The sequence below is a fragment of the Notolabrus celidotus genome, chromosome 16 (genome assembly GCF_009762535.1).
Source record: "Notolabrus celidotus isolate fNotCel1 chromosome 16, fNotCel1.pri, whole genome shotgun sequence".
NCBI classification, from domain to species: Eukaryota; Metazoa; Chordata; class Actinopteri; order Labriformes; family Labridae; genus Notolabrus; species Notolabrus celidotus.
Window position 1 is genome coordinate 3,619,760 of NC_048287.1, and position 27,086 is coordinate 3,646,845.

The 27,086-nt window shown below is 38.7% G+C and overlaps 2 protein-coding genes across 6 annotated transcripts in view; both read right to left on the minus strand.

The window, feature by feature from the left end:
• trappc9 (trafficking protein particle complex 9) overlaps positions 1–8,903 on the minus strand; it is a 388,126-nt gene extending 379,223 nt beyond the window's left edge. For 4 of the 5 annotated variants that reach the window (XM_034704882.1, XM_034704884.1, XM_034704886.1 and 1 more), the window contains exons 1-5: positions 8,791–8,903; positions 7,469–8,064; positions 3,993–4,138; positions 3,778–3,903; positions 356–382 (exon numbers count right to left, since the gene is read on the minus strand). In XM_034704882.1, coding sequence (XP_034560773.1) covers positions 356–382; positions 3,778–3,903; positions 3,993–4,138; positions 7,469–8,052 — 883 coding nt within the window. In that variant the 5' untranslated portion in view covers positions 8,053–8,064; positions 8,791–8,903. The remainder of the gene's footprint in view (positions 1–355; positions 383–3,777; positions 3,904–3,992; positions 4,139–7,468; positions 8,065–8,790) is intronic. The other variant, XM_034704883.1, reaches the window with a different exon arrangement.
• A 3,361-nt stretch (positions 8,904–12,264) lies between these two features.
• On the minus strand, positions 12,265–26,283 carry sh3bgrl3 (SH3 domain binding glutamate-rich protein like 3). The gene is made up of 3 exons (XM_034705042.1): positions 26,144–26,283; positions 19,271–19,438; positions 12,265–15,125 (listed from the first exon to the last, which is right to left on the minus strand). Exons 1-3 carry the CDS (start codon positions 26,186–26,188, stop codon positions 15,060–15,062), a joined length of 279 nt encoding a protein of 92 aa, XP_034560933.1. The 5' UTR covers positions 26,189–26,283; the 3' UTR covers positions 12,265–15,059.
• Between the last annotated feature and the right edge of the window lie 803 nt (positions 26,284–27,086).

Sequence of the window (27,086 nt, forward strand, 5' to 3'; positions counted from 1 at the left end):
GGCCTTGGTTTCCTCATTTTCGGTTTCGGCCAGGAACTTTCATTTCGGTGCATCCCTAATATGAACATCTAGAGGCTGCAAATCATGAATTGTGTGGTCATGTGATACAGACAACAAAAAGTGTAGCTTTAAGAAAGAGCAGGTCCATTAGAAAATAACACAAAGGTGATGTAAACCAACACAGGGGAACATTACCTGCCACGGGGGGGAAAAAGAAAACATCAATCAATCTCCAAACAATAAAATAAACCAGAGGAATCAGGGTGCTGACAATGTAGGACAGAGAATGCCATCAAACACGTGGGCACAAGCAAACAAGCAGACTGGTAAGCTATGTTGGTTAGACATACCATACCTGGATCAATGAGAACCTCCTGAGCCCCTACAGACAGAGAGAAAGAATGCAGATTCACTCCATGACGCAAGGCGCAATGTTAGCAGTGTTAGTCCCAACAATCTGCATAAAGGCTGCTGCTGCTGCTGCTCTCCCTGTAAACTCAGCCTTATCAGGTGCTGGATAAACTCTTAACATTGAACTGATCAAAACATAGTCAAAGGGCTCTGGGAAGTTTGGAACCTTGCTTTCAGTTTCAGGTAGATTTGTCACATGCACACCTTCATACACGCTCACAGGTGACTCATGAGGAGATGGCAGCTACACAGGATACACATTAATGCATCGAAGAAGGCAAAGACGGACGCTAGCTTCTAAACATATACATTTAGTGTTTCAGACAAGCTACAGCTAGATGCATGATTCTGCATATTTAACTGTTTTTACAGCTGAGTACTGACTTGTATTATAACAGACGATAGCACTCTCAGTTTAACTACCATATTGATGAGCAATAATTGCTAGCTAGCTCATATGTCCTGCAAAATGGGTGGGGCATAAAGATTTGAGAAAGGGTTTCATTGGATGCAAGAAAAGTAAACCCCATGAGCGCAGAACAGGGTAACACTTTTTTAACGTGAAAAATGTAAATCAATGAGATTAAAGTTGTAATTTAAAAGATTAGAGTCTTCATTGTTGGGGATTAAAGTAGCCGTTTTCAAAGAAAAGTTGTTAGGGAGAAAAAAAAATAATGTTAATCATTAATTTACACAATTTCATTCCTAATCTTACGTGAAAAATATGATATGTATGAGAAAGGAGTCGTCATTACAGACTGTGATTAATCTATATATTTAAGATAACAATATTATTCAGGGGCGCTGGTGGCCCAGCGGTCCAAGTGCCCCACATATAGAGGCCATAGTCCTCGTCGTAGAGGTCACCGGTTCAACTCAAGGCCGGGATCATTCGCTGCATGTCTTCCCCCACTCTATACTTCCTGTGTATCCTGTCTGTCTTCAGCTGTCCTATCAATTAAAGGCAAAAAGCCCCCAAATATAACTTTAAAAAATATATATATATATAATTCAAAGTATATAAAGCAAAAAATCTTTCTTCATTTTTGATTTAATGGGGAAAAAAAGAGATTTTAAAGTGTTTCATGCCAGAGTTGATTTACAGGGTGCACTTTCCTAAATAACACTGAATGTGCTGTAAACCCCACGTTTCATTCTTACATGAAAACTCCACAGGGCATCTTTAGCACTTCTACCATGTTATATACAGAAGTCTGCAAACTTCTGGAGCAAACTCAAGACCCACCTTTTTAGTCTGGCTTTAACTGAGAATTTTTAAATCTTACTTTTTTTATTTATTTATTTATTATCTAGTTTTAGTCAGTTTTTATGCATGTACTGTCTTATCTTGAAGTATTATATACACATGTATTATTTGTTCAGTCAATTTTTATTTTTTATTTATTAATTTTTTATTTATCTATTGTGAATTATTTCATGTTTTATTTACTTATTTAGCATTTTAATTTTTTTATTCTGGTTTTATTTTATTTTGGCGAGTTTAATTTCCTGTTGAGTTTTAACATCTTATTTCACCTCCAGCATTTCCTCAGTTCATCAGAAACACATTTTGCTTTTTTATTTTTATTGTTATTATTATTATTATTATTATTATTATTATTATTATTATTATTATTATTATTATTATTATGTTTTTAACCTACATATGGATTGGGATGGTGGTCTTCTTATTGTCTTGTATATTTTATTTAAATTAATTCTATTTTTATTTTTATGTATATCACTTTGTGTTACAATATCATTTTATGAAAAGTGCTTTATAAATAAATTCTGATTGATTGATAGATTGATTGATTGATTGATTGATTGATTGATTGATTGATTGATTGATTGATTGATTGATTGATTGATTGATTGATTGATTGATTGATTGATTGATTGATATTCAATGTTTTACAAAGGTTTAGTGGACAGGACAGCCTAATTGATTTACTCAAAAGCAGTAGCAAGTAGTCGTTTTGTTCACTTTAAGTAGTCATAGACTCAGACCTTAATTTCAGCAGCCACATTACAAGGTCAGCCTACTATCACCTTAAGAATATATCAAGTGACGATGTACACTGGCTGTCAGAGAATAGACTTTAAAATCCTGCTGATGGTTTATAAAGCACTGAATGGTTTAGGCCCAAAATACATTGCTGATCTGCTGCTACTGTATGAACCATCTGGACCTCTGAGGTCATCAGGTACTGGTCTGCTTTCAGTCTCTAGAGTCAGAAGGAAACATGGTGAAGCAGCGTTTAGTCATTATGCACCACATATCTGGAACACACTCCCTGAAAGCTGTAGGTCTGCTCCAACTCTCACCTCTTTTAAATCAAAGACTAAGACTTTTTATTTGACACTGCCTTCCTATCTTAGCTTATTTTAACTCACTTTAAATGCAAATTTTATTTTTTAATATATTTCTAATTTTCCATTTCTTTTCTATGTTTTATTATATTTGTAATTTTAATTGTGCTCTTTTATGCTTGTCTGAATGTTTGCAATGCTTTTAATGTTTTAATGTAAAGCACATTAAGTTGCCCTTGTGTATGAAATGTTCTGTACAAATAAAGCTGCCTTGCCTTGCCTTTAAAAGAACTGATTCACATTTTTAACGCAAGCATGGTGCTCAGAATGACCACATGTATTATGATTGAAGCTGCTGATATAAAAACAGTTAGATTTTCTCCATTACTGCTGATGCCTCAAGAGTTTATCACCATCACTTATAGCTCTAATTATTCATTTATTTTTAATTTTTTTATTCAAAAGGTAAAGTAGTTTTTCCTCTGTTTACATAGCACGCATAATAATTTGGAACACTGCTTTCACTGGAGCTCTTTCTTTTGTTTGAAATCATCTCTTACTTTGGGCTTTTTGTTGATTTTGTACAATTGTGCACGATGCTAACATTTAGTCATGTGTCACAGAGGTTTAGACCAATGTAAATCACATGTTGACTGTAAATGTAAACAAATATAATCTGCAAATAAATGATTATAATGATAACAGGTATATTTTGTTGCAGCCCTGAATGATAAAGTGCTCAGATGTCAGAGAGGAACCATTAAAGCATCAAGATTTGTATGAAGCAGAGGACAATGCTTTGCTGATTGGCATACCAAGATCATTTTGATATAAGTGTAGTTAATATAACACCACGTTAATAGCATGCTATCAACAGAGCAGACAGATTAAGTCAAGATCAAATGAGCAGTCATCAGTGTAAATCACAGAAGCTTACATCTCTGCACACAGAAGAAGCTGCTGAGCTGAGCAAAGCAATCAGAGGACACACTCTCACTCCATCCACAAACAGCAGCTCATTCAGACCAGTGTTTACAAGGAGCAACCGCTCACCTGGTCTGTGGCGTTTCCCTGCATCCGCCGGCTGAGAGATGCTCGGCTTACGTGCCACAGTCTTCCCCGCGGTCCCTCCAGGGTAGTGGAATATGACAGAGGCTGAGCACAGACCCTCCAACGCAGCTAGAGAGCAACAATGACAAAAGACACAGTTTGTTTTTTCCTTCTCTGTGCATCCCGTCAGGTAATTCGCTGCACAGCTCCAGACTTACCACCCAGCCAGAGGAAGTCATTGACCCCCCTGAGCAGCTCCACAGACATGTGGTAGTGGACCAGGGCATCCTGGAGCATGTTAGCCTGGAGACACAAGTCCCCAACATGCTTCCTCATCCGTCCCTGGCAGCGCTTTTTATAATGCCTGTTAGAACAGAGGGAGACGCACAGTAGGTGAGTTATATCTTCTCTGGCTTTTAAGTTCATCATGGTTTGTTTGATCCCTTCAGTTTCTTCATTTCTGCTTTTGTTCTTCTGTAAGTCAGCAGGATGTCAGGAGAGGGGACTCAGGGAAATCTTACCAAACAGCAACAAAGAGGGAGTACAGGTTGGGAGAGCACAAGCAAAGAGGAGCCACCAAACAAGGACATGGTTTGTACCCTACAGTAGGACCTGGTTATCTTTGCACAGTCACACAGGGACAGAGGAAGGAAGCTCTAACAGGAAACAGGGGGGGGAAGCTGTGATGTGAACCCCAGTTGTGCAGTCTAAAAGACAAGAGTGTTCATGTGGATCATGTTCTCAGTTATGTAGAGACAGAGATATTAATTCTTCTTTAACACCTACTCTAAGAGAATCTGTGTCATTCATGACGCGGATCAAAAGAAAGTATGTTCTGGTCTGTAAGCTTCTTCTGGACAACATATGAAACAAACTCGCTCCTCTTACAGGAAGCACACGAAATAAATCAACAACCACCAGCAAATACACTGCCCGTCCAAAAAAGAAGCCACCACATGGATTTAACAAAACAAATAGGTAACAGCCTTCAAATGGATAATTACTGAAGTGATGAATATTGGTAGGCAGCATATAGACTGGACTCTGGAGCACTGGAAGAAGGTCATGTGGTCTAATGAGTCCAGATTTTCCCTGTTCCAGAGTGATGGGAGCATCAGGGTAAGAGAGGCAGATGAAGTGATCATGCCTACCCTGCAAATCAGTGGGTGTTATGATCTGGGGTTGCTGCAGTTGGCCAGGTCTAGGCTCAGTAACATTATGTGCTAGGGGTGTAATGATTCATCTACTACATCGATGTATTGACTTAGATTCCTATGATCCGACTACATCGATCTGTGCTCGGCAAGTTGGCCTTCCAGACGACATATATCAATCTAACATCGTTTTAAAAGGTAATGAATGGATTGTATCCATACTAGGAAATAACACATTGGATTTAAGCACAGCAGACTTTATATGGATGTGTTTTTTTTACACTTTTAACGATAAAGACGTTAAACGTTACTCAATTCAGGCTGCCTGTCTGTGACATCATCGCCACATGCCAGCAGGAGACTAAACATAGCATGGCGGATGGCAGAGGAGAAGCCGGCGAGCCAGAACTGATCAATCCACCATTGTGGTCCAGCGTGTGGAAACACTTTGGCTTTTGCAAATACGGAGATGTTCTAAATAAGTCCCTGTCCAGTATCAAGGTCTTTATGTCACAGTCTCACTGGTTGAATTTTTGGCTAAAAAGTTACTGAATCGATTTCAAGTCTTTGAATCGTTTCGGATCGTATCGTTCTGAATGAACCAATATCGTCCTTTAATCGTATCGGCAACCACGAATCATGATCATGAATCGTTGTTAAAAAGAATCGTTACACCCCTATTATGTGCCCAAAGAATGAGGTCAGCGGACTACCTGAGTACCGAATGACCAGGTCTTTCCATCAATGGAGTTTTTCTTCCCTGATGGCACGGGCAGATTCCAAGTTGTCAATGCCAGGATTCATCAGGCTCACATTGTGAATGAGTGGTTCATGGAGCATGAGACATCAGCCAGACCTCAGCCCCATTGAGAATCCTTGAGATGTGCTGGAGAAGACTTTGTGCAGCGGTCCAACTCTCCCATCAACATACAAGATCTTGGTAGAAAATGAATGTAACTCTGGATGGACATAAATGTGACATTGCAGAAGCTTAACGAATCAATGTGTGCCGTACTCAAAGCTAAAGGTGGTCCAACGAAATATTAGAGTGAGCGACTTCTATTTGGGTCGGGCAGTGTATTAAACTCATGTTTGTATGAGTAGGTGCAGCGCTGTGCATAGCTGGAAGGTAATGTATACTCTTAAGAATAAAGATATTGGTTGGTGTATCACACCAGCTTTTCCAGCCAAAGAGATAAAGTCCTAAGAGGTAGCCTCTTGGTCTAAATGTTCTCCTGAAGCTGAGACGAGCATCAGCAGCATGGACTCTGCCAAGAGGGTTTCTATAGGTCCAAACTATCATCTCCTCCTTCAAGGACTTTACGAGTGTTTTCATTTGTTTACCCTGATTTTTAAATGTTACACACGGTCGGCTAAAATTCCACCAGATCCGTGTCCGGTCCATCTCTGATCCGTCACCACACCAGATCTGATAGGTTTCTATTCTAGTCAATGTGTTAACTTCCACTGGATTCGCTCAAATGCGTTCCGGCTGCGTCTCTGATCCGGCAGGTCGGTGCCTCCGGATCAGATACACAAGACTTCTATTTGTGCCGGATGCCGGAGCACGACGCATCAATTTCAACAGAGAAAGATGGAGCGGGACAGGAAGTCAGGTTTCACCAAAACAAAATGAAAACATCCGGTTAATTTTCAGAATAAAACACTCTGTGTTATCACCAGATCGTATTTCACTTAACTACAACAACAAACCAAAGTCATGATGAGCGGAGCCAGGCCTGGAGTCAACAGGTCAGAGGTTTTCAGAGGACCAGAAAGACAACATGGATGAGGAGAGGAGGAGGAGAATCCTTGATTCAGTGATTACAGTGGGAAAACCTCAAGTGTTGACGGACAAGAGCACAGAGGTGGATCGGAGACTGACCGGACGCGGATGTGGTGGAAGTCCTGTGTAAGGCTGAGCGTTTTCATGGTATAGAGGTGACAGTTAATTTCTTAAATCATACGAAATAGCTGGAAACAGATGTTTTTAGTTTTGGTCAAAGGAGAAGTTTAAAGTCAAGGCAAACACTTTTATATCTTTCAGGATGTTGGACTCATATTTCCTGTCACCTGAAAGTACAAAACTATTCCATCTTCATATTTCGGTCGTGTCACTTACTAGTAGAAGGAATGGGCGATGATTTTCTATATTCATTAATGTATAAAATATCACAGAGCTGTGGAGGAGTGATGAGTTTGACTTGGAGTCATCATGAGCAGATGCACAGCAGCACAGGGGTCTGGGTACGTTGTTCAGGTCAGAGCTAAAGCTGATGGGATCAGAATGGGGGTTACTACACTTACTAACATCTCACCTTTTCACACCCAACAATAAACTCACAGGACAGTATGGAAGAAAAGAAAGAAGAAAGACAGATAAACCAAGGTGACAAATAAAAATGAAGACAGCAAAAATCAAAAGACAGATTTTTGGGAGGAGAATTCATGAGCAGGCGAGGTGGACGTGTAACATCATGTTGACACAAAGCATCTCATCCTCCAAGTGTTTGAAAAGTGCAGCGAAGAGAAGAACTCACCTGCTGTCTGTGTCCAAACCCACAAAATCCTTCTTCTCAAAGGGCACACAGAGCAGAGGGATTTTGTCACCTGACTTGTCCGTCGCCCGGTCTAACCGTTTGGACTCCAAAACAATAAAAATGGACTCCACAAAGTCCTCCACTCTCTTCTCCACATCAGAGCAGTCTTCAAAGCTGGGATAGAAGGCCACATCTGTGCGCTGCTGCTCTGCGACATCTCCCTGCAGCCCAAACACCAGCAACCGCGAGTCATACAGCGTGGAGCTGTACACCTCCTTCTGGCCATGGAAGCGCTCGGCGGTTTGGGGCCACTCCTTGGAGGAGCCGCAGGTGGTGACGGAGATGAGGCCCACTACCTTGCGGTGGGTCTGGAAGTCCCCCCAGTCGTTGTTTTCAGGCAGGTAGTGGTGACGGTAGCGGATGTAGAGGAGGCGCTGCGAGTCTCTGATGCTCACCTGGCTCACGCTGGCGATACGTTTGTAGATCTTGAAGAACTGGTCCTCGGGTACGATGCCAACCGGCTGGACCACCACAAGTACCGTCTGGTGGTCCTCGGCACACTGCATGTAATCTGGGACACTCATCTTCACATGTGGCTTCATGAGACAGAAACACAAAGTCATTCAACAGAGATGATCAGAATCTCACATTTTGATTTAATGATGATGACTGAGAGTACAAACAACTATGGGCTTCTAAAGTAATGATACATCTATTGTTTTATTATGCCGTTGCTTCTTTACTATAACTTATTGTTCAGCATGGTTTCCTGAGTCAGCTGTTAGAGCATGTGACCCCAGTGCCAGATGCAAATCCTCCATCTGTCTGAGCTGCTAGTGTCTGCATGTAGTCCAAACCTAACACTTATAGTACTTTCCTATGTGCTTGTTGCAGAACAGTTCCCCATCTCATGATTGAGGAAAAAGAACAGGGAAAATGTGCTTTGAATTCAATGTAATATCACCTTTTCCAACACCTGCTGCAATGTTTGCGGACATAAACAACCACAGGCTAAAAGAAGCACCTGATAATGTTGTATTTAAATGTGACGACACTCAGTGTGAAACAGCAAAGAAGCCTTTGCAGCATTAGCTCGTTTTACGCTGAATTTGTGTCTATTAAGAGATATAATGTACGTTAAGCTCCAACTGTCATATCAAAACACTTGTCTAAGCTAGCTTAGCAAGCTAACATATGGGTTTTCTGTATGTGATAGTTCAACAGAAACGACGCTAAACACAATTTAAATGGAAACGCATGATTGTAAATAATGTTTTATAACTTGTCATACTTGTGTCTTTAATATTAAAACGTTCACTTACGTTCACTTTGCAGAATCCTGTCAAATATTACAGCTTCCTTCTTTCAGCAGTGCCTCGCAAAGGTAAACAACACTTCCGCTTCCGGTAGGAATTTTCAAAATAAAACCAAAAGGAATCTTCTTCTTCTTCTCTCGATTTACTGGCGGATCGCAACCAACTTAAAAAGGTACATACCGCCACCTACTGCACAGGAGTGTGTAACTTCAGGGTGTTGTACTTCAGGTAACATTCATCATGCAAACATGAAAACTAATAACCAAAAAATAAACAGAAAAAATAAAGAGACTAAGTAATATATGAATATAAAAGTAACAAATAAATAACTAATAATAATAATGACAATAGATAATAATAATAATAATAATAATAATAATAATAATAATAATAATAATAGTTAATAAGATAAAAAAATATACAAATACATAACTACTAATAATAATAACAATAGAAAATAATAATAATAATAATAATAATAATAATAATAATAATAATAATAATAACAACAATAATGCAATAATACAATAATAAAATAATAATAATCATTATAATAATTATAATACAATAAAATAATAATAAATAAAATAAAAATATACAAATACATAACTACTAATAATAATGACAATAGAAAATAATAATAATCATAATCATAATAATAATAATGCAATAATACAATAATAAAATAATAATAATCATTATAATAATTATAATACAATAAAATAATAATAAATAAAATAAAAATATACAAATAAATAACTACCAATAATAATAACAATAGAAAATGATAATGATAATAATGATAAAAACAAAAATAATAATGATAATAATAATAATATAAATATTAATAATAAATAAAATGAAAATACAAAAATAAATTAAAAAAAAGAACTAATCAAAACAAATGAATAAATTAAATAAATAATTACAAAAATGATATCACACAATGTAAACCTGTTTCTTACATGCATTGTTGTATTTAACCCAGTGTGTCCTAACCTCAGTCTGAAAATGATTGTTTGCTCTCTGGAGTTTGTTCCTGCTGTTCTCATTCCTCACACTTTTTGCTTTATCTTATACAGGTGACGTCCTTTAGTTCTTTCATCCAAATATTTCTGCCATTCATTCAGGATATTGCTCTGAATGATTGTTTTAGCTTTGGTTTTACTGAACTGCTACCTCCATTATTCTGTTCTGTTTGAGAGATTGTTTTGTCAAAGAGTCCGCTTCTTTACGAAGCCCTTAACAGTGAAAATGCATTCATACTATGAATTTACTCCCTAGTTCCTTAGGTATTTTCTCAATATCCCCACTTATTTTTGTCATTTCCTTATAATAAAGCAGTTTATCCCTTTGTACCAGATGATTTTATCTCATTAAGCTATTCGAAATAATATCTGTCGAGTGATTATTGGTTAATTTTCTGGAAATCTAGAAACAGAACAAACAAACAACAAAGCAAAACAACAGGCTGGTCACTGTAATATGCAAGGCTGTTATGACTATATAACCGTCAGTCGAGATGTCAATATAAGAATTGAAATGAACTCATTAGTTTGGAAAAACTAAGCAAATAAATGTGTGGTTGTCTGCCTGCTTCCTTAGTTTTTTAATGTATTTCTTTTTTAATAGTTTCTTTGCTTTGTTCTTTGTGATTGGAAAAGTAAGGGTCATAATTAAATGTAACTGTAGAAGCTAAGTGAGCTGTACAACATTTCCAAATAAAAATACAAATTATTTTTAATACTGACTCAACCTATTTTTTAAAAAGAATAAAAGCATTAAAACCAACTTCAACCAAACAATTGATTTAGGTGAAAGTGTTTCTCATATCATCAGTAACTTCCCAGCCTACACACACAAACAACTTTACAATTAAGACATGTGTAATATCTGACAAATTGTCAGGAATACTTTTGAAGAAGTCTGAAATGTTCAATGAGCAATATTGAACTTTATAACATGTCACGTGATTAATTCTTTTATTTTGAAGTCATATCCTGTTCTTTCTTCTTCTTCTTCTTCGTCTTCTGTATTGTTAGAAGTCTAATGTGCCACATCAGCTCTACCTAGAGGTGAATAAAGTACTGCAGTGGAGAAAGACTCAATAGACTACCTATGCACATATGCATTTTTTCACGATTAATTCCATATTATGCACAGTGTTCATAATATTGTGGTCTTCTTAATGATATCATTAAATATAATTTACAAGTAATCAATTCAATTTGATTGAAATAAAAATTGCATGGTCGCATTTCATGAACTACCCTCATAAAACTAGATGCTATACATTTAGGGAAGGCAAATAATAATAATAATAATAATAATAATAATAATAATAATAATAATAATAATAATAATAATATCTTTATTTATATAGCATTTTTCAAAAACAAATTACAAATCACTTTACAAACAGTTTTAAAAAGCAGTAGGCAGTAATTAAGAACATATCATTATGCAGCAGTAGTATTAAAACAAGGATCCAAGCAATAAACCATAAAATCAATAAAAAGTCTAAAATAGTGAGTTTTTAAAAGTGACTTAAAAGACAACAGTGTGTTAGCTTCCCTGATCTCCTCCGGCAGGTCATTCCAAAGCTTTGGGGCCTGAACAGAAAATGCTCGATCGCCTTTTGTTTTTGTGTTTGAGCATGGAATAGCTAGTTAACACCTACCAGAGGATCTGAGGTTACATGATGGCTTGTAGGGAGTCAAGAGGTCAGCAATGTGGTCTGGAGCTGACCCCCATACAAGCTTTAAAAGTCAACGCCATCATTTTAAAATCAATTCTAAAATGGACTGGGAGCCAGTGAAGTGATTTTAAAATGATGTGTTCTCTCGTGCTTGACCTGTGTGAGTCTGGCTGCGGCGTTCTGGATCAGTTGGAGTTAATTGAGGTTATTTTGTGAGAGACAGGAGTAATCTAACCTGGGGGAAATAAAAGCAGGAATTACTGTTTCTAGGTTTTTGGCTGATAAAAAAATGACCCCATTTTTGACCGTTTTCTTCACTGAAAAAAGCTGATTGGACAAGGGAATTAATGTGTTTATCAAAACTGAGGTGAGAGTCAAACATGATGATGCCCTACACAACACCTAAATGTATTATGATGTAGTATTTCCTCATAATAGAATGAAATCATTAAAAAAGGAAAGTGTGCATTAAAGTGTTCAGTGAAAATGAAAGAGTCTATCAGGTCCATGAATATAAAAACACTGAGGTGTGAAAGATGTCATCCATGTGACTGAATGGGCACCAACTTGTAAATGAAAAATGAACGTGTTGTGGGTGAGTGATTGGCTCACACCCTCCTGTGAGATTCCTCATTGAAGTGAGGACGGTGAATAGAAAATTACACATCTCAATGAACTCATATTTTACACTACATCTGACTCTCAGGTTACCAAAGTTAACTTGGGCACATTTTTTTCCACTCATAAGTTTAGTAACCCCCCAAAAAAGAATCCCAGACAGGTTGATTCAACTCCATTTTATTTTTCACCCATAAATCACTTTTCACAATCTTCTTGGAAGACAACAGCATTTTATTCCCTATTTTCTTCTTTTTTGGCCAAGGGGAATTGGTCCAAAAGCAAAGCAGGCGCTCAGAGAGAGACATGGAATGTCTAAAACATGGTTGATATAGTGAATATACATCAATAACAGGCAAACATCTACAACCATCGACTTACAAAACAGTGCACAAACATTGTGTGTGAAGGCTGTCATCCCAAACTGTAACAACACAATTCTGAAAGTAGGGTAGAGGTGACAGATGTTACGAGTCAGAGTGCGATATCATGTCGGTTCTTGATTATCAAACAGATATGTGACCAAGAACATGAACAGTATATTCAACTTATCGGCTAAATGAATGCACACATGTAAAAGCACAATTAAGTGAAGCCTTCATTTTTCCCATGTGGCCCGTGGTTCCTAAGGCTAGTAAGACTGAGTCAGGTCAATCTAAACACACCAGCTTTAACCTAAATGTGACCTCAGAACGAGGAAGGTCACCGTACTGCATCTTCATACTCCGGACGATTATTCAAGCTGCAACATAAAATAAACTGAGGAAGAAAAGCTACATAGTTGAAAGCTATAAGTTTCACATCTTATCCAAACTGTATGAAATACTTACTGCTAAATGTTTGGTGTCTTTTTAACTTGTCATTGGTGCCAAGTACAAAGCTTTCAAGTTATGCAGAATATTAGGAATGGAAAGGATAGCAAGAAAGTGCTAAAAGTCCAGCGAATATCCACCAGCAGAAAGGACTAAATATATATATAGTTATATATATTGGCAACAAATGTGACATAAAGAAATGTGTTCATCCTGCTCCACTGGATGCTAAGATTAAGAAGCTAACTACAGATATGTTCCCCCACTGATTTCATTAGATGTATCCAAACATTATTGAAGCCTGAAGCTGAAGCAGGTTTTAATATGAAACACCAGCAAGTGCATGTAAAGATCTTGACGCTGCTGTGCCTTTTTATTTGCTACAGATTTCTCTGATGTATCTTCCGTCTTTTTAAGTTTTGGATATTTCCGCAGCGAAGCCTGAAAAGGTACCCTGGAAAGCTTTTGATCACAAGCAGCGCCTCGGAGCACCGTGTTCTGGAGTGGGTCCCTGTTTTGTTTGTGTTACGTAAACAGGCCATTCACACTACTCCTACCAGTGAAGAGAAATTAAGACAGAGAAAGAGAGAGAGAGAGAGAGAGAGAGAGAGAGAGAGAGAGAGAGAGAGAGAGAGAGAGAGAGAGAAAGAGAGAGAGAGAGAGAGAGAGAGAGAGAGAGAGAGAGAGAGAGAGAGAGAGAGAGAGAGAAGACTGCAATTTATCAGACAGGGAGGTAAGCTCTGCATGGTTTCAAAATACTCTGTGTTTTGAAAAGTAAAGCCTGATTTATACTTCTGTGTCTCCCCTACGCAGCAGGGGCTGACACTGACATGAGCACCACATACTTGTGCGTCGATGTGTCCGTGTCGCGCAGCAATTCTCCCCTGAAACGCTTGAGGGCAGTGTGGTCTCTCTGATAGTCGGTCGCCTGCTTTCGGCCCCTCTACGATCTCTGTTTACTTTTCCACAGAGATTCAGAGCGTGTTATGTTAATCTACAGCTGATACATGTTGCTCTTTATCATACAGACATGATTACATGAAGAATAGAGAGGAGGAGACGAAATACACGGCCGATGAGCGGGGATCCTGGACATGCTGTAAATGCAGGAAATACAATACCGCCGAGTGGACCAATCACAGGGCTTGCAGCCTGCATCGATTCTACGGATAGTTACATTTTGGAGGAGGTGCACGTCAGCTACGTGTGTAGGCCTCTGTGTAGGTACGGGAGCTACTCGGACCTCCCGCGTAGGCTTCGCCGCCGATTTGACGCAGAAGTATAAATCAGGCTTTAGGGAAGGATACCCCCTTTACAGGTTTGTAAACTGTAAACATACACTTTCTTTGTTCTTAATAGCAATGTGCATTTTCAATATCTGCCTTGAATAACACTAGTTGAGTTCCGGAGGCCAAAGAAGGTCACATGTAAGACCTCAGAGTGGCCTCTCGTTTAAAATCCAATCCTCTGTCAGTGTTTGGATAAAGTGACTAAAAGGACCAAAATTAAAAAGACTCTTTATGCAAAACAGACGTTTGTTTTTTACTGCTTTAATTCTTAATCGAGGACATTTCAGTCCTTGCTACTTGTGTGTACGTTTGCATCCATGTGAAGTAAAAAAAAGAGTGTGCAGTCATATTCAACATGGGAACCTGAAGGCTGCAAAAAATAATGCAAAGTAGTTAAGACTGAGTGATGATGCTGATGATGATGGTGCGTTTAGTCTGCAGAGGATCAGGAAGATTGTGGGGTAAAAGTTGTCATCCAGTGGATTAGTTTAATCTCAAGCTATCATGTGGCTGCAGCCGAGATTAGTCGACCTAATTAGCGCACTGTTTAGACAGCACATTCATTCCTGGAGGAATCTGTGGGACAGAGGAACTGACTGAAGAGAGAGGATACAAAAACACATGAAACAGATGAAGACTGATTTAGGGTCTAATGGTGCAGTAAGGGGAATGTGTGTCTTCTGATTGGTTTGATTCAAGACATTTGGCATTCTTCGTTATGGCATTGAAAGTGTGTGGACACTGCGAGTGGTGCAGAGAGAAAGAGAGACTGGATAAAGGGCCGGGCACCAGGTGGGTTCAGGTGGTGGTGGTGGTTTGGGGAATGTGGATAAGATGGAGAGTTACATTTTGCCCTCCTCACGCCATCTTCAGGAATTGGTCCACTGTATCTGCTTCCACCGCCTCAGAAAACATCTCATAGTTCTGTGGAGAGAAGGAAGAGAGAGAGGCGCTGTCAGGTCACAGGAAACAGAGAGACTAAAGGGAGAACACTACCATCAAAGAATTCACAAAACTGCTGTTTGCTGTGTTTTCATCTTTAAGTTGCTTAGATTTCATAATTAGTATAAACATGGAGTCGTGTCTCCAGCCACCTGATGACTTTGAGTTTCATATTGACACTCTAACATCGGACTTCCACCAGATCCGTCTCTGATCGGCTGCGATCCGGCATCAACACCCACTGGTTGTGTTTTCAGAGCGGAGCAGGACCGCCAGACAGCTGGAGTCATGTGACCAAGGTTTTCCCACTGTAATCACTGAATCATGGATTCTCCTCCTCCTCTCCTCATCCATGTTGTCTTTCTGGTCCTCTGAAAACCTCTGACCTGTTGACTCCAGGCCTGGCTTTGCTAATCATGACTGCAAAAATAGACGTCTTGTGTATCTGATCCGGAGGACTCTGACCTGCCGGATCAGAGACGAAGCTGGAATGTAATGGAGCGGATCCAGTGGAAGTTAACACATTGACTAGAATAGAAACCTATCAGATCTGGTGCTGTGAGGGATTGGAGACAGAGCCAAGCGGCAAGCTCCGGTCTAAAAATATGAATCCAATACAGAAGTGCTAAAAACTGCAGTTCATCAAGGATCTGCTTGAGGCTGGTTCCGGAAGTACCAGAAACCACATACACACCAATTCAAAGAAGAAGATCTTTACAGCAGAAATTAACATGTTTACAGCCTGGTTAAAAAAACCAGTGTAGTCTGGAGAGCTCATTTCTCGATCAGCACACATTTCCTTCACATCGTCACCCCCTCTCGCTCCCTCAGGTCTTCCTCCTCCCTCCACCTCTCTGTGCCCCCTGCCCGTCTCAGCACCATGGGGAGCTTTCAGTCGCTCTGCTCCCCAACTCTGGAACTCACTCCCACCAGACATCCGTAACTCCGACTCACTACCCCGGTTCAAATCCAAACTTAAAACTCATCTGTTTCAAATTGCATTCCCTGTTTAATTGCACTGTCTCATTTTAACCTGGTGTAACTGCTTGTTTTTATTTATTTTATCACGTTGTTTTTATTTATTGTGCTTTAATCTGTCTGTAAAGTGACCTTGAGTGCTTTGAAAGGCGCTTCTAAATAAAATGTATTATTATTATTATTATTCTATTTTTTCATAGCGCGGCAATTTCAAAGATATTTAGATTACGAGTCTTCCAATGAGAGGCACAGCCGACTTTATTGACAGGCGGGAACACTGTAGCTGTTGGCGAGGTCAAAGTCCACCTCCTTACATCACAGTCGCTCGACAGCAGCAATATCGCCGCCGATTGGTCTCAAAACAGCGCTTCAGATACAGATGGGTGACGTCACGGATACTACATCCATACTTTATACAGTCTATAAACGGACCAGACACAGATCCGGTGGCTCTGTTTTGGGTCTCAACCATTTCATGTCTATCTTTTTAAATGTTTGACACAAGGAGCACTGGGACAGGGACATAGACTCTCATTGCTTATCAGACTTTGAAGGCTAAAGAGCAATGTCATGCTGCATTTCCGAGATCAGATGAAACGTATTTCTTGTTGGACATGAAGATGTATTTTCATTAATGGTCTACTGAGCCATGAAAGGGTCTAGAAGTTAAGTGTTTAGCAACACTTCAAATCAATTTTATGCAAGAATATGTAAGTATTTGAGTTGCTCCCTCCAGTTTCAGATTGGAAATCACGAGCCCACCAGTAATGTAAAACCAGATGAAGTCATCTGTTGCTTTGTTTTTCCCTTTCCTGAGCTTCAAATCCTCCTTCATCATCATCATCCTATTTGTCTCTCAAGCTCTCTCATTCTGTTCAGACTGAGGAAACAAAGCTCATGCAGGTAAAAGGACTATTCTGAAGATGCCTCATGCATTCCTGGTGTGAGGACGTGCCTCCTCAACCTTTAAATTGGAGCAGAGGAGCAGGGGTTCACGGGGCAAAGACAAAATGAAAGGGGCGTCAGTCTACGTGTTACAAGTCAAGGGTGTAGTGGTTCTCTAAACAACGCTGCGAAACAGGCGTTCACAGCAAAGTCCCGGTTCTCCTTTTTGCGTTGTGTAAGATCACAGTTTATTTTCAGTACTTCTTCTTTCCGTGAGCCACAGTTGAACGATTACATTTACTGCTTTACTGAAAACAGACCAAAACATGAGCCCAGAACTGAGGCTTATACAAAACTGTGAACACCATGTACGGCTACACTCCGGATGTTTGAAGCTGTGGTCTTAAAACGGCCAAAAAGTTGCACAATGTCAGTTAAGCTTTCAACATTTGTTACAAGAGAGCAAAAGGATATCAAACAGAGGAAATACAAACACAGACATGGCTTCTCCTCGTGCAGAGAGATGTTTCTTTTACAGAACAAAGGTGGTGCTTCTGTACATATGTGCTGAATATCATGATGTACTATTTAGAGGTTCTGGGGTCAGGAAATGGGGGAGGGGGGTTAAGCTATTGTTGCACTTCAATAGCCAATAAAAGGGTTGATCATTTCTATACTGTAATCTCTGTGTTGTCTGTAACCACTGCAAGAAGGCAAGTGTTGGACGAGAAGTTTACACAATGATGAAGTCAACCCTTTTTTAACTTGCTGTTAAAAGAAAGCATGACGCCATTTATTGTCGAAAAACCACAACTTACACGTGTACACGACATCATCATCAAAGAGATGAGAGGTATCACTTTGTGCACTGGGGCCACCAAAACCCACAAAAGCAGAGACTTCCTCACAGCAGCCTGGAGTTTTTCTGTTATGTCACGACTCCTTAATTATTCAACAGGACTGTGGACCACACATTTCTTTGCTTTTTCATGTTTTGTAAGATAGCATGAAGTAAATGTGTTAGTTCCACTGCCAGCCTTCATCATATGTAGCCTTACATAAAAACAGGGCATGCTGTGAACGTCAGAAGTGGTGATAGATTTGGTTACATAATGTATGCTGTGTGCAAGCGGCAACCTCCGGTCTGAAAATATGAAGCTCATGAGGAAGTGTTAAAAACTGCAAGAAACACCAGAAACCACATAAGGTGCATTTAGACCAAGAGTTCTGGGGTCTTTCAGCCCCCAGAACTACTTTGCCCTGAACTAAAAGGTTCCTGGTCCCCCATTGTTGTCTGTGTTTCGACCGAGGGGCTGAAGTCCCGGGTAGATTGTGCAAATCAGGCCAGTGACGTATGGAGAAAAAAAAGTAAATGCACTACACCACCAGACCAGTAGAGGGTAGTACCCCTAAGAGAACACTTCGCAAAAGTCAGGTTGAGTCACACGTCACAGACCAGAGGAGCTACTCAGTGCTCTGCAGGTGGAGGAACACATGCATGTTGTGTCTGGATAATGGTGCCAAATATGAGGGCACAAATAAAAGCACTGAAAATATTCTATTCATTGCTTCAACCTGCATCAGTGTTTGGGTCAGAAGTTTCTAAAATGACTTAATCGTGTGGTCAAATGACCTCTGATGTAGCGGTTGATAGACCAGCCTTGTGTTGGTTTCTCAACAAAGGGGCTAAGCTGACCTCTGGGTCACCTGTGAGTCATAAGGTGCATTTTCGACCAAGAGTTCCTGGGTCTTATAGCCCCCAGAACTACTTTACCCTGAACTAAAAGGTTCCTGTGCCCCCATTATTGTCTGCGAAGTCTCAGGTAGATTGTGCAAATCAGGCCAGTGAGGAAAATAAAAGTAAATGCACTACACCACCAGACCAGTAGAGGGCAGTAATACAAAGAGGAATGCCACTCATCACAGATGACACCATAGAAGCAGACGGACAGGCAGGTATCATTATGAGCAACACAACAGTTAGCCTGTTAGCATGAAGAGACTCAGCTGGTGCTGTTTTAGATGGTGCAATATTTCATCACTGATGGATTCACTGAATCAACACGTGAGAGGAGATAAGCGCGAGTAGCAAAGACGTTTCAACACGCCTTTAAAATCCTTTTGAACTCAAAAAGCCGTGATCGCAGAGATCGGCCGGTGTTTTGGTTTAAACCGCGACCCTGTTAACTGTCTGTTATACAGTCTATAGCTGTCTGACGGGGACTTTCCAAAACAATACAATGACAAATGTGTGCTCCTCTCACCCCACAGTACTGGTCCTCATTGAAGAGTTGGGGAGGGACTGCCGTGGGGTCTCCTGCTTTACTTCTCATTTCATCACGAAGGTCCCCGCCCAGAGAGATGTCGATGAGCTCGTACTTGATGCTTTTACTCTCAAGGATCCGCATCACCTCAGCCTGTTGAGACTTCACCTGAAACACAACAGTGTCTGTCAGAGATATTCAAAAACTCTGTATGTTGTTATTCCTCACAGGCATCAAGCTGTGTTATAGCTGCTTTGAAGAAGAAAGAGGAAACCGAAAAACCATGATGGACTGCTCAAATAAAACTTTGTGCTATTTCTCCTCAGAGGAAAACTAATGCAGACTTTTTTCAGGGCACAATGGAAGAAAACCATGTATGAGATTTTAGTCTGTTTAAGGCCTTTAAACAGCAGCAGCCTTATCTAACTCCTGGGTGATGATTAATGGACCTCCGTTTAACCCTAGACTATCTTTCTGAGTGACTCAGGAAGTTGGGAGGGGGTGTCTGCAGAAGTGTGACTACACCTAAGCGCAGCACTAACTGGAACCTCACAAGCAGGCATTCAGTTAGCCGCACACGTAGTGAGGACAGTGTTATGAGCAAAAAATGAAAAGGACGTTTTTAAAGACAACTCAAAAACGTGTGTTAGTCATTTAAAGAACAAAGTTAGAGCAGATGACAGAGTTATAACTAGAACATTAACATTCACATTGAAGTGAAGTTTGAAGTTTCCTTTAACACAAGAAAACATTATGAAAAAGGTATAGCTCCATAGCAGAGATATTAATGGTTTGAAATAAGCAGGGCAGCATTAACAGTGTCTTAATGAAGTCAAGTTCATGGAAAATCAATCAATATATGAATAAATAATACAAATGACAGCACTATTAATCATAGTTAATGGTTCTTATTATGTTTAACTTCAACTGTATGAAGGCATATTGTACTTACACAATTTCTTACTCACCCAATATCATTTTTTGTCTTTTATTATTATCATTTTTATTATTATTATTATAATTATTATTATTATTATTATTATTAATGTATTAATTTTTTTTATTTAACATTTGGTCTTTTTTATTTTTAAATAAATTGATTTTCTTTAATTATCCATTATTATTATTATTATTATTATTATTATTGTAATTTTCTTAATTACTATTATAATTATAATTATTATTATTGTTACTATTTAAATTATTATTGTTGTTATTATTATTATTATTATTACTGTTGTTGTTACTATTTAAATTATTATTGTTGTTATTATTACTGTTATTATTATTGTTACTATTTAAATTATTATTGTTGTTATTATTATTATTATTATTATTGTAATTTTCTTAATTACTATTATAATTATTGTTGTTATTATTTAAATTATTATTGTTGTTATTATTAATATTACTATAATTATTATAATTTTCTTAATTACTATTATAATTATTATTATTATTGTTATTATTTAAATTATTATTGTTGTTGTTATTATTATTACTCTAATTTTCTTTATTATTGTTATTATTAGTAGTATTTTGATTAATTAATTAATTAATTAATCTTTATTTAATATTTGGTCTTTCTGACAATTATTTATTTAGCCCGCTGTCGAATTTACTAGTAAACACACACACGCACACAAACACACGCACACACACACACACACACACACGCACGCACGCACACGGTTTTTAACATCCTAAATGCACAATATAACAACACATTGGTAATTCCTGTTATTACACAGAAGAAAAGTCACAGTATACATGTATGTATGGAGGCATATTATATACATATTGTACACAATTTCTTACCCCCCCACTGAACTATTTTCTTTTTATGTATCTATTTTTTTTAAATTCATTTTCATTATAACTATTTCATTTTTCAATTTCATTGTATTTTCTTTAATTATTATTATTATTTAATTTATTATGAGATAGTATTTGTTTTTTTCTGTCACTTATTTATTTAGCCAGCTGTTGAATTTACTAATAAACATACAAAGACACACACACACACACATGCACACACATGCACACACACACACACACACACACACAGACAGTTTTTCAACATCCTAAACGCACATAATTACAATACATTAGTTCTTGTTTTAGTCACTGTTTTGTCTCCTCAGTGTTCACTTGTTGTCTTGTCTTTCATATTGTTTTATGTTTTATATTTCATGTATTGTATCATCATGTCTCTCACTCGTCTTGTATTGTTCTGCAACACTTTAATACAATTTTGAAAAATTTAAACAAAAAAAATGTATGGAGGCGTATAAATTAATTCAAATTCATCTGGCTCACAAAAAATAATTTTTAACTCGCCTGTAAAGAAGAGAGAGACAGAGAAGTGCTTTGGCGTGGTTAAAGGAGGAGAGAATAATAACCATGCAGTGGGTGCTGCAGCCAGCAGAGACACCGGGTGTCAGCGGATTATCACCAATGAAAAAACAGGAGGTTGCCAAGCAGTGTTATTGCATATGAGAGGGTTAGCAGCTAATGCAGGGTACAGAACTGTTCCACTACATTAAGTCCTAACTCATAACATGTAGCAGATGTTTCATCAAGGGCTTAGGTCAAAAACTGTTCATCAATCTACTTACAAAACAAGCTGACTGATGACTGAACCAGGCAGCCTTCATCTAACATGCTCAATGTGTTAGGAGCCAGTTTATTAACACATAACAGAGTAGTACATAATATCATTAAAAGATCTATAAAATCTGGAGAAACCTCTGTACAAAAGGGTAAAGGAACAAAACCAGGAGGGATGTGAGGTCACTGCATTAAAAACAGACATGACTCTGTAGTGGAGGTCACTGCATTAAAAACAGACATGACTCTGTAGTGGAGGTCACTGCATTAAAAACAGACATGACTCTGTAGAGGAGGTCACTGCATTAAAAACAGACATGGCTCTGTAGTGGAAGTCACTGCATTAAAAACAGACATGACTCTGTAGTGGAAGTCACTGCATTATAAACAGACAAGACTCTGTAGTGGAAGTCACTGCATTAAAAACAGACATGACTCTGTAGTCAATGTCACTGCATTAAAAACAGACATGACTCTGTAGTGGAAGTCACTGCATTAAAAACAGACATGACTGTAGTGGAAGTCACTGCATTAAAAACAGACATGACTCTGTAGTAGAAGTCACTGCATTAAAAACAGACATGACTGTAGTAGAAGTCACTGCATTAAAAACAGACATGACTGTAGTAGAAGTCACTGCATTAAAAACAGACATGACTCTGTAGTGGAAGTCACTACATTAAAACAGACTTGACTCTGTAGTGGAAGTCACTGCATTAAAAACAGACATGACTCTGTAGTGGAAGTCACTGCATTAAAAACAGACATGACTCTGTAGTGGAAGTCACTGCATTAAACAGACATGTCTCTGTAGTGGAAGTCACTGCATTAAAATAGACATGACTCTGTGTTGCTCCTAAAACTGTATATAATGTTTTGCATTAATGGAGCCTTCACAGATGTGGAAGCTACCCTTACCATGGACTTTTATGATCCCCATACCACCAGGGATGCTGGCTTTAACTGTGAGCTGATAACAGGACAGATTGTCCCTCGGTGTCCACGATTAAAAAGGAACGTCACATTTTGATTCGTCAGACCACAGGACAGTTTCCACTTCACTTCAGTTCCTCTTCTACAAATTCAGGCTCAGAGAAGTCTCCAGCGTTTCCTCTTTTTATGGTTAAGTTTCAAGCTGCATTTGTTGATGCAGTGACAAACTGTCTTCACACGTGATTTCTACTACAGAGTCATGTCTGTTTTTAATGCAGTGACTTCCACTACAGAGTCATGTCTGTTTTTAATGCAGTGACTTCCACTACAGAGTCATGTCTGTTTTTAATGCAGTGACTTCCACTACAGAGTCATGTCTGTTTTTAATGCAGTGACTTCCACTACAGTCATGTCTGTTTTTAATGCAGTGACTTCCACTACAGAGTCATGTCTGTTTTTAATGCAGTGACTTCCACTACAGAGTCATGTCTGTTTTTAATGCAGTGACTTCCACTACAGAGTCATGTCTGTTTCTAATGCAGTGACTTCCACTACGGAGTCATGTCAGTTTTTAATGCAGTGACATTGACTACAGAGTCATGTCTGTTTTTAATGCAGTGACTTCCACTACAGAGTCATGTCTGTTTTTAATGCAGTGACTTCCACTACAGAGTCATGTCTGTTTTTAATGCAGTGACTTCCACTACAGAGTCATGTCTGTTTTTAATGTAGTGACTTCCACTACAGAGTCATGTCTGTTTTTAATGCAGTGACTTCCACTACAGAGTCATGTCTGTGTTTAATGCAGTGACTTCCACTACAGAGTCATGTCTGTTTTTAATGCAGTGACTTCCACTACAGAGTAATGTCTGTTTTTAATGCAGTGACTTCCACTACAGAGTCATGTCTGTGTTTAATGCAGTGACTTCCACTACAGAGTCATGTCTGTTTTTAATGCAGTGACTTCCACTACAGAGTAATGTCTGTTTTTAATGCAGTGACTTCCACTACAGAGTCATGTCTGTGTTTAATGCAGTGACTTCCACTACAGAGTCATGTCTGTTTTTAATGCAGTGACTTCCACTACAGAGTCATGTCTGTTTTTAATTCAGTGACTTCCACTACAGAGTCATGCCTGTTTTTAATGCAGTGACTTCCACTACAGAGTCATGCCTGTTTTTAATGCAGTGACTTCCACTACAGAGTCATGCCTGTTTTTAATGCAGTGACTTCCACTACAGAGTCATGTCTGTTTTTAATGCAGTGACTTCCACTACAGAGTCATGTCTGTTTTTAATGCAGTGACTTCCACTACAGAGTCATGTCTGTTTTTAATGCAGTGACTTCCACTACAGAGTCATGTCTGTTTTTAATGCAGTGACTTCCACTACAGAGTCTTGTCTGTTTTTAATGCAGTGACTTCCACTACAGAGTCATGCCTGTTTTTAATGCAGTGACTTCCACTACAGAGTCATGCCTGTTTTTAATGCAGTGACTTCCACTACAGAGTCATGTCTGTTTTTAATGCAGTGACTTCCACTACAGAGTCATGTCTGTTTTTAATGCAGTGACTTCCACTACAGAGTCATGTCTGTTTTTAATGCAGTGACTTCCACTACAGAGTCATGTCTGTTTTTAATGCAGTGACTTCCACTACAGAGTCATGTCTGTTTCTAATGCAGTGACTTCCACTACAGAGTCATGTCTGTTTTTAATGCAGTGACTTCCACTACAGAGTCATGTCTGTTTTTAATGCAGTGACTTCCACTACAGAGTCATGTCTGTTTTTAATGCAGTGACTTCCACTACAGAGTCATGTCTGTTTTTAATGCAGTGACTTCCACTACAGAGTCATGTCTGTTTTTAATGCAGTGACTTCCACTACAGAGTCATGTCTGTTTTTAATGCAGTGAATTCCCCCACATAGTCATGTCTGAATTCACTGCATTAAAAACAGACAGACATGACTCTGTAGTGGAAGTCACTGCATTAAAAACAGACATGACTCTGTAGTGGAAGTCACTGCATTAAAAACAGACATGACTCTGTAGTGGAAATCACGTGTGAAGACAGTTTGTCACTGCATCAAGAAATGCAGCTTAAAACTTAACCATAAAAAGAGGAAATGCTGGAGACTTCTCTGATCCTGAATTTGTATAAGAGGAACTGAAGTGAATTGGAAACTGTCCTGTGGTCTGACGAATCAAAATGTGACGTTCCTTTTTAATCGTAGACACCAAGGGACAATCTGTCCTGTTATCAGCTCACAGTTCAAAGCCAGCATCCCTGGTGGTATGGGGATCATATAAGTCCATGGTATGGGTAGCTTCCACATCTGTGAAGGCTCAATTAATGCAAAACACTATATACAGTTTTAGGAGCAACACATTCTGCCATCCAGACAATGACGTCTTCAAGAAGACACTGCATATCCTAGTAAAACCACATTCTGTACTTACAACAGCATGTCATCCAGTAGAGCTAAAATCCTGCAGCAATCAAACATAGATCATTTTACTTTCAACACTTTCAACCTGGTTTCTTCTGTTTCTAAACATTAACAGAGTGGTGTCAAAATAAGAGGTGATGCAACACAACAGTAAACATGCCCCTGTCCTAACTTCATGTGTTGCTGTAATGTAATGACATTTTGCACAGCGTCCTAACTTTGTTGGAACTGAATGGTACAACCTTCATAAAATATTCAAGACCATTCCAACCATGCCCCATAGGTTGGATGGAATTTCCTCAATGCAAGTGTTGATGAGTGCACACCATGTATGCAGACTTTAAAACATAGTATTTGTACATGGCCTATTTTCCATATCTTAGATGGCAGGTTTTTCATGACGGTGGGCGCACAGTTCTCTCATACAGGAAGCGGAAACATATGGCTGATACACTTGCATATTCTGCTCAGGCTTACACCTCAAAGCTACATTGTAATGATGTCTGTGTAGGATGAGTAATTTGATATACATGTAAGGAGACATTGCAGACCAAACATGCTAAAAAAGAACACCCTGATAAAAAGAGGACCGCCCAAATGGAGCAGTGCACTTTGGCTTGTCTCCATATTTGAACGCATTTTACGCGCCAGATGTTTCCTTACATCTCCATTTCTCGAGCAACATGATAATGCTGACGTTACAGTAATGATTAAACTGGCTGTGCTGAGTAGCAGAGGCCCGCTGCACCGTTAGTCAGGAGGAAGCTGTTACTGAGGGGCTGCTGGGTGTGTCTGTTAGACGGAGTGTGTAGAGCTGCAGCCAGACGCGTCAAAAACCACGGAAACAAACACATAGACAGAGTCACAGACACTCCACTCACCGTCCGAGAGGCTGTGACAGTGGTGTAGTAAAGTTTGATCCCCATAGCTGCAGGTCCCTGTGCTCCCTTTGTGTATCCGCTCTCGAGTTGCCTTCTCGCGTCTGCGTCAAGCTCTGGAGTCGATGGGAAGGCAGGACGTTTGGATACATCCTTTCAAAATAAAAGCTCGAAAATGACGCGCATGAAGTTCATTTAACTTTTCACAAAACTTTGAATTTTTAATTTAAAATCAGACATTTGAGAGAATATCAGACTTCTGGCTTTAATCAATAAATATTCAGAAAAAAAAATCAAAATTCTTACTATTTCTTTTGTAAACACATGTTTAATTGATTTTCACATTTTAAAGGGTTTGTACAAAATGTATCAAAACATACAGAAAACACATAGCACCATGGCCGTGGGAAGTAGGGGTGCTGAGGGTGCTGCAGCACCCACTGTTGGAAAAGGTATCACACGTTTTTTTCTGGATGCATAAATAAGTTGAAACAAAAACATTAATTAACACAATAAATCAGTTTTTTTTCCCATTGTATTATTTTCTGAAAATGTAATGCCTGAGGAAGATTTGAGAAATAATCATAGTAATTTTAAATAATTATTCATTTTAAAATAACCCAATGCATGGGCCCCAAACCACAGTGACCTTTTTATTCCCTAACATTGATATTACAAATGATAAAATGTGCATCAGCTTGAGCCCTTCAAAAATCCTCTTTGGAATTTGTTACTAAAGTTTAACATTTTAAACATTGAACACAACAGGAAGTGATTTGTTGTATTCTGTTTAACTTGACTCCACTCTGCCTCCAGACTGAGGACAACCACTGGCTGCTCCGTTTAAAGACACAATGCAGAATTTAATTCACATTTGTATGTGGCTTTTTGAATATTTCATGTCGTCCCATTTAGAATAATAATTTCCATACACTACCAGTCAAAA

Bases quoted from the DNA above. Each gene is read 5' to 3' on its own strand.
- sh3bgrl3 (XM_034705042.1), bottom strand. From the start codon at position 26,188: ATGGGGATCAAACTTTACTACACCACTGTCACAGCCTCTCGGACG. The intron at 19,439-26,143 runs GTGAGTGGAGTG...GTTGTGTTTCAG, and splicing joins CTGTCACAGCCTCTCGGACG to GTGAAGTCTCAACAGGCTGA. The intron at 15,126-19,270 runs GTGAGAGGAGCA...TTCTCTCCACAG, and splicing joins ATGAGGACCAGTACTGTGGG to AACTATGAGATGTTTTCTGA.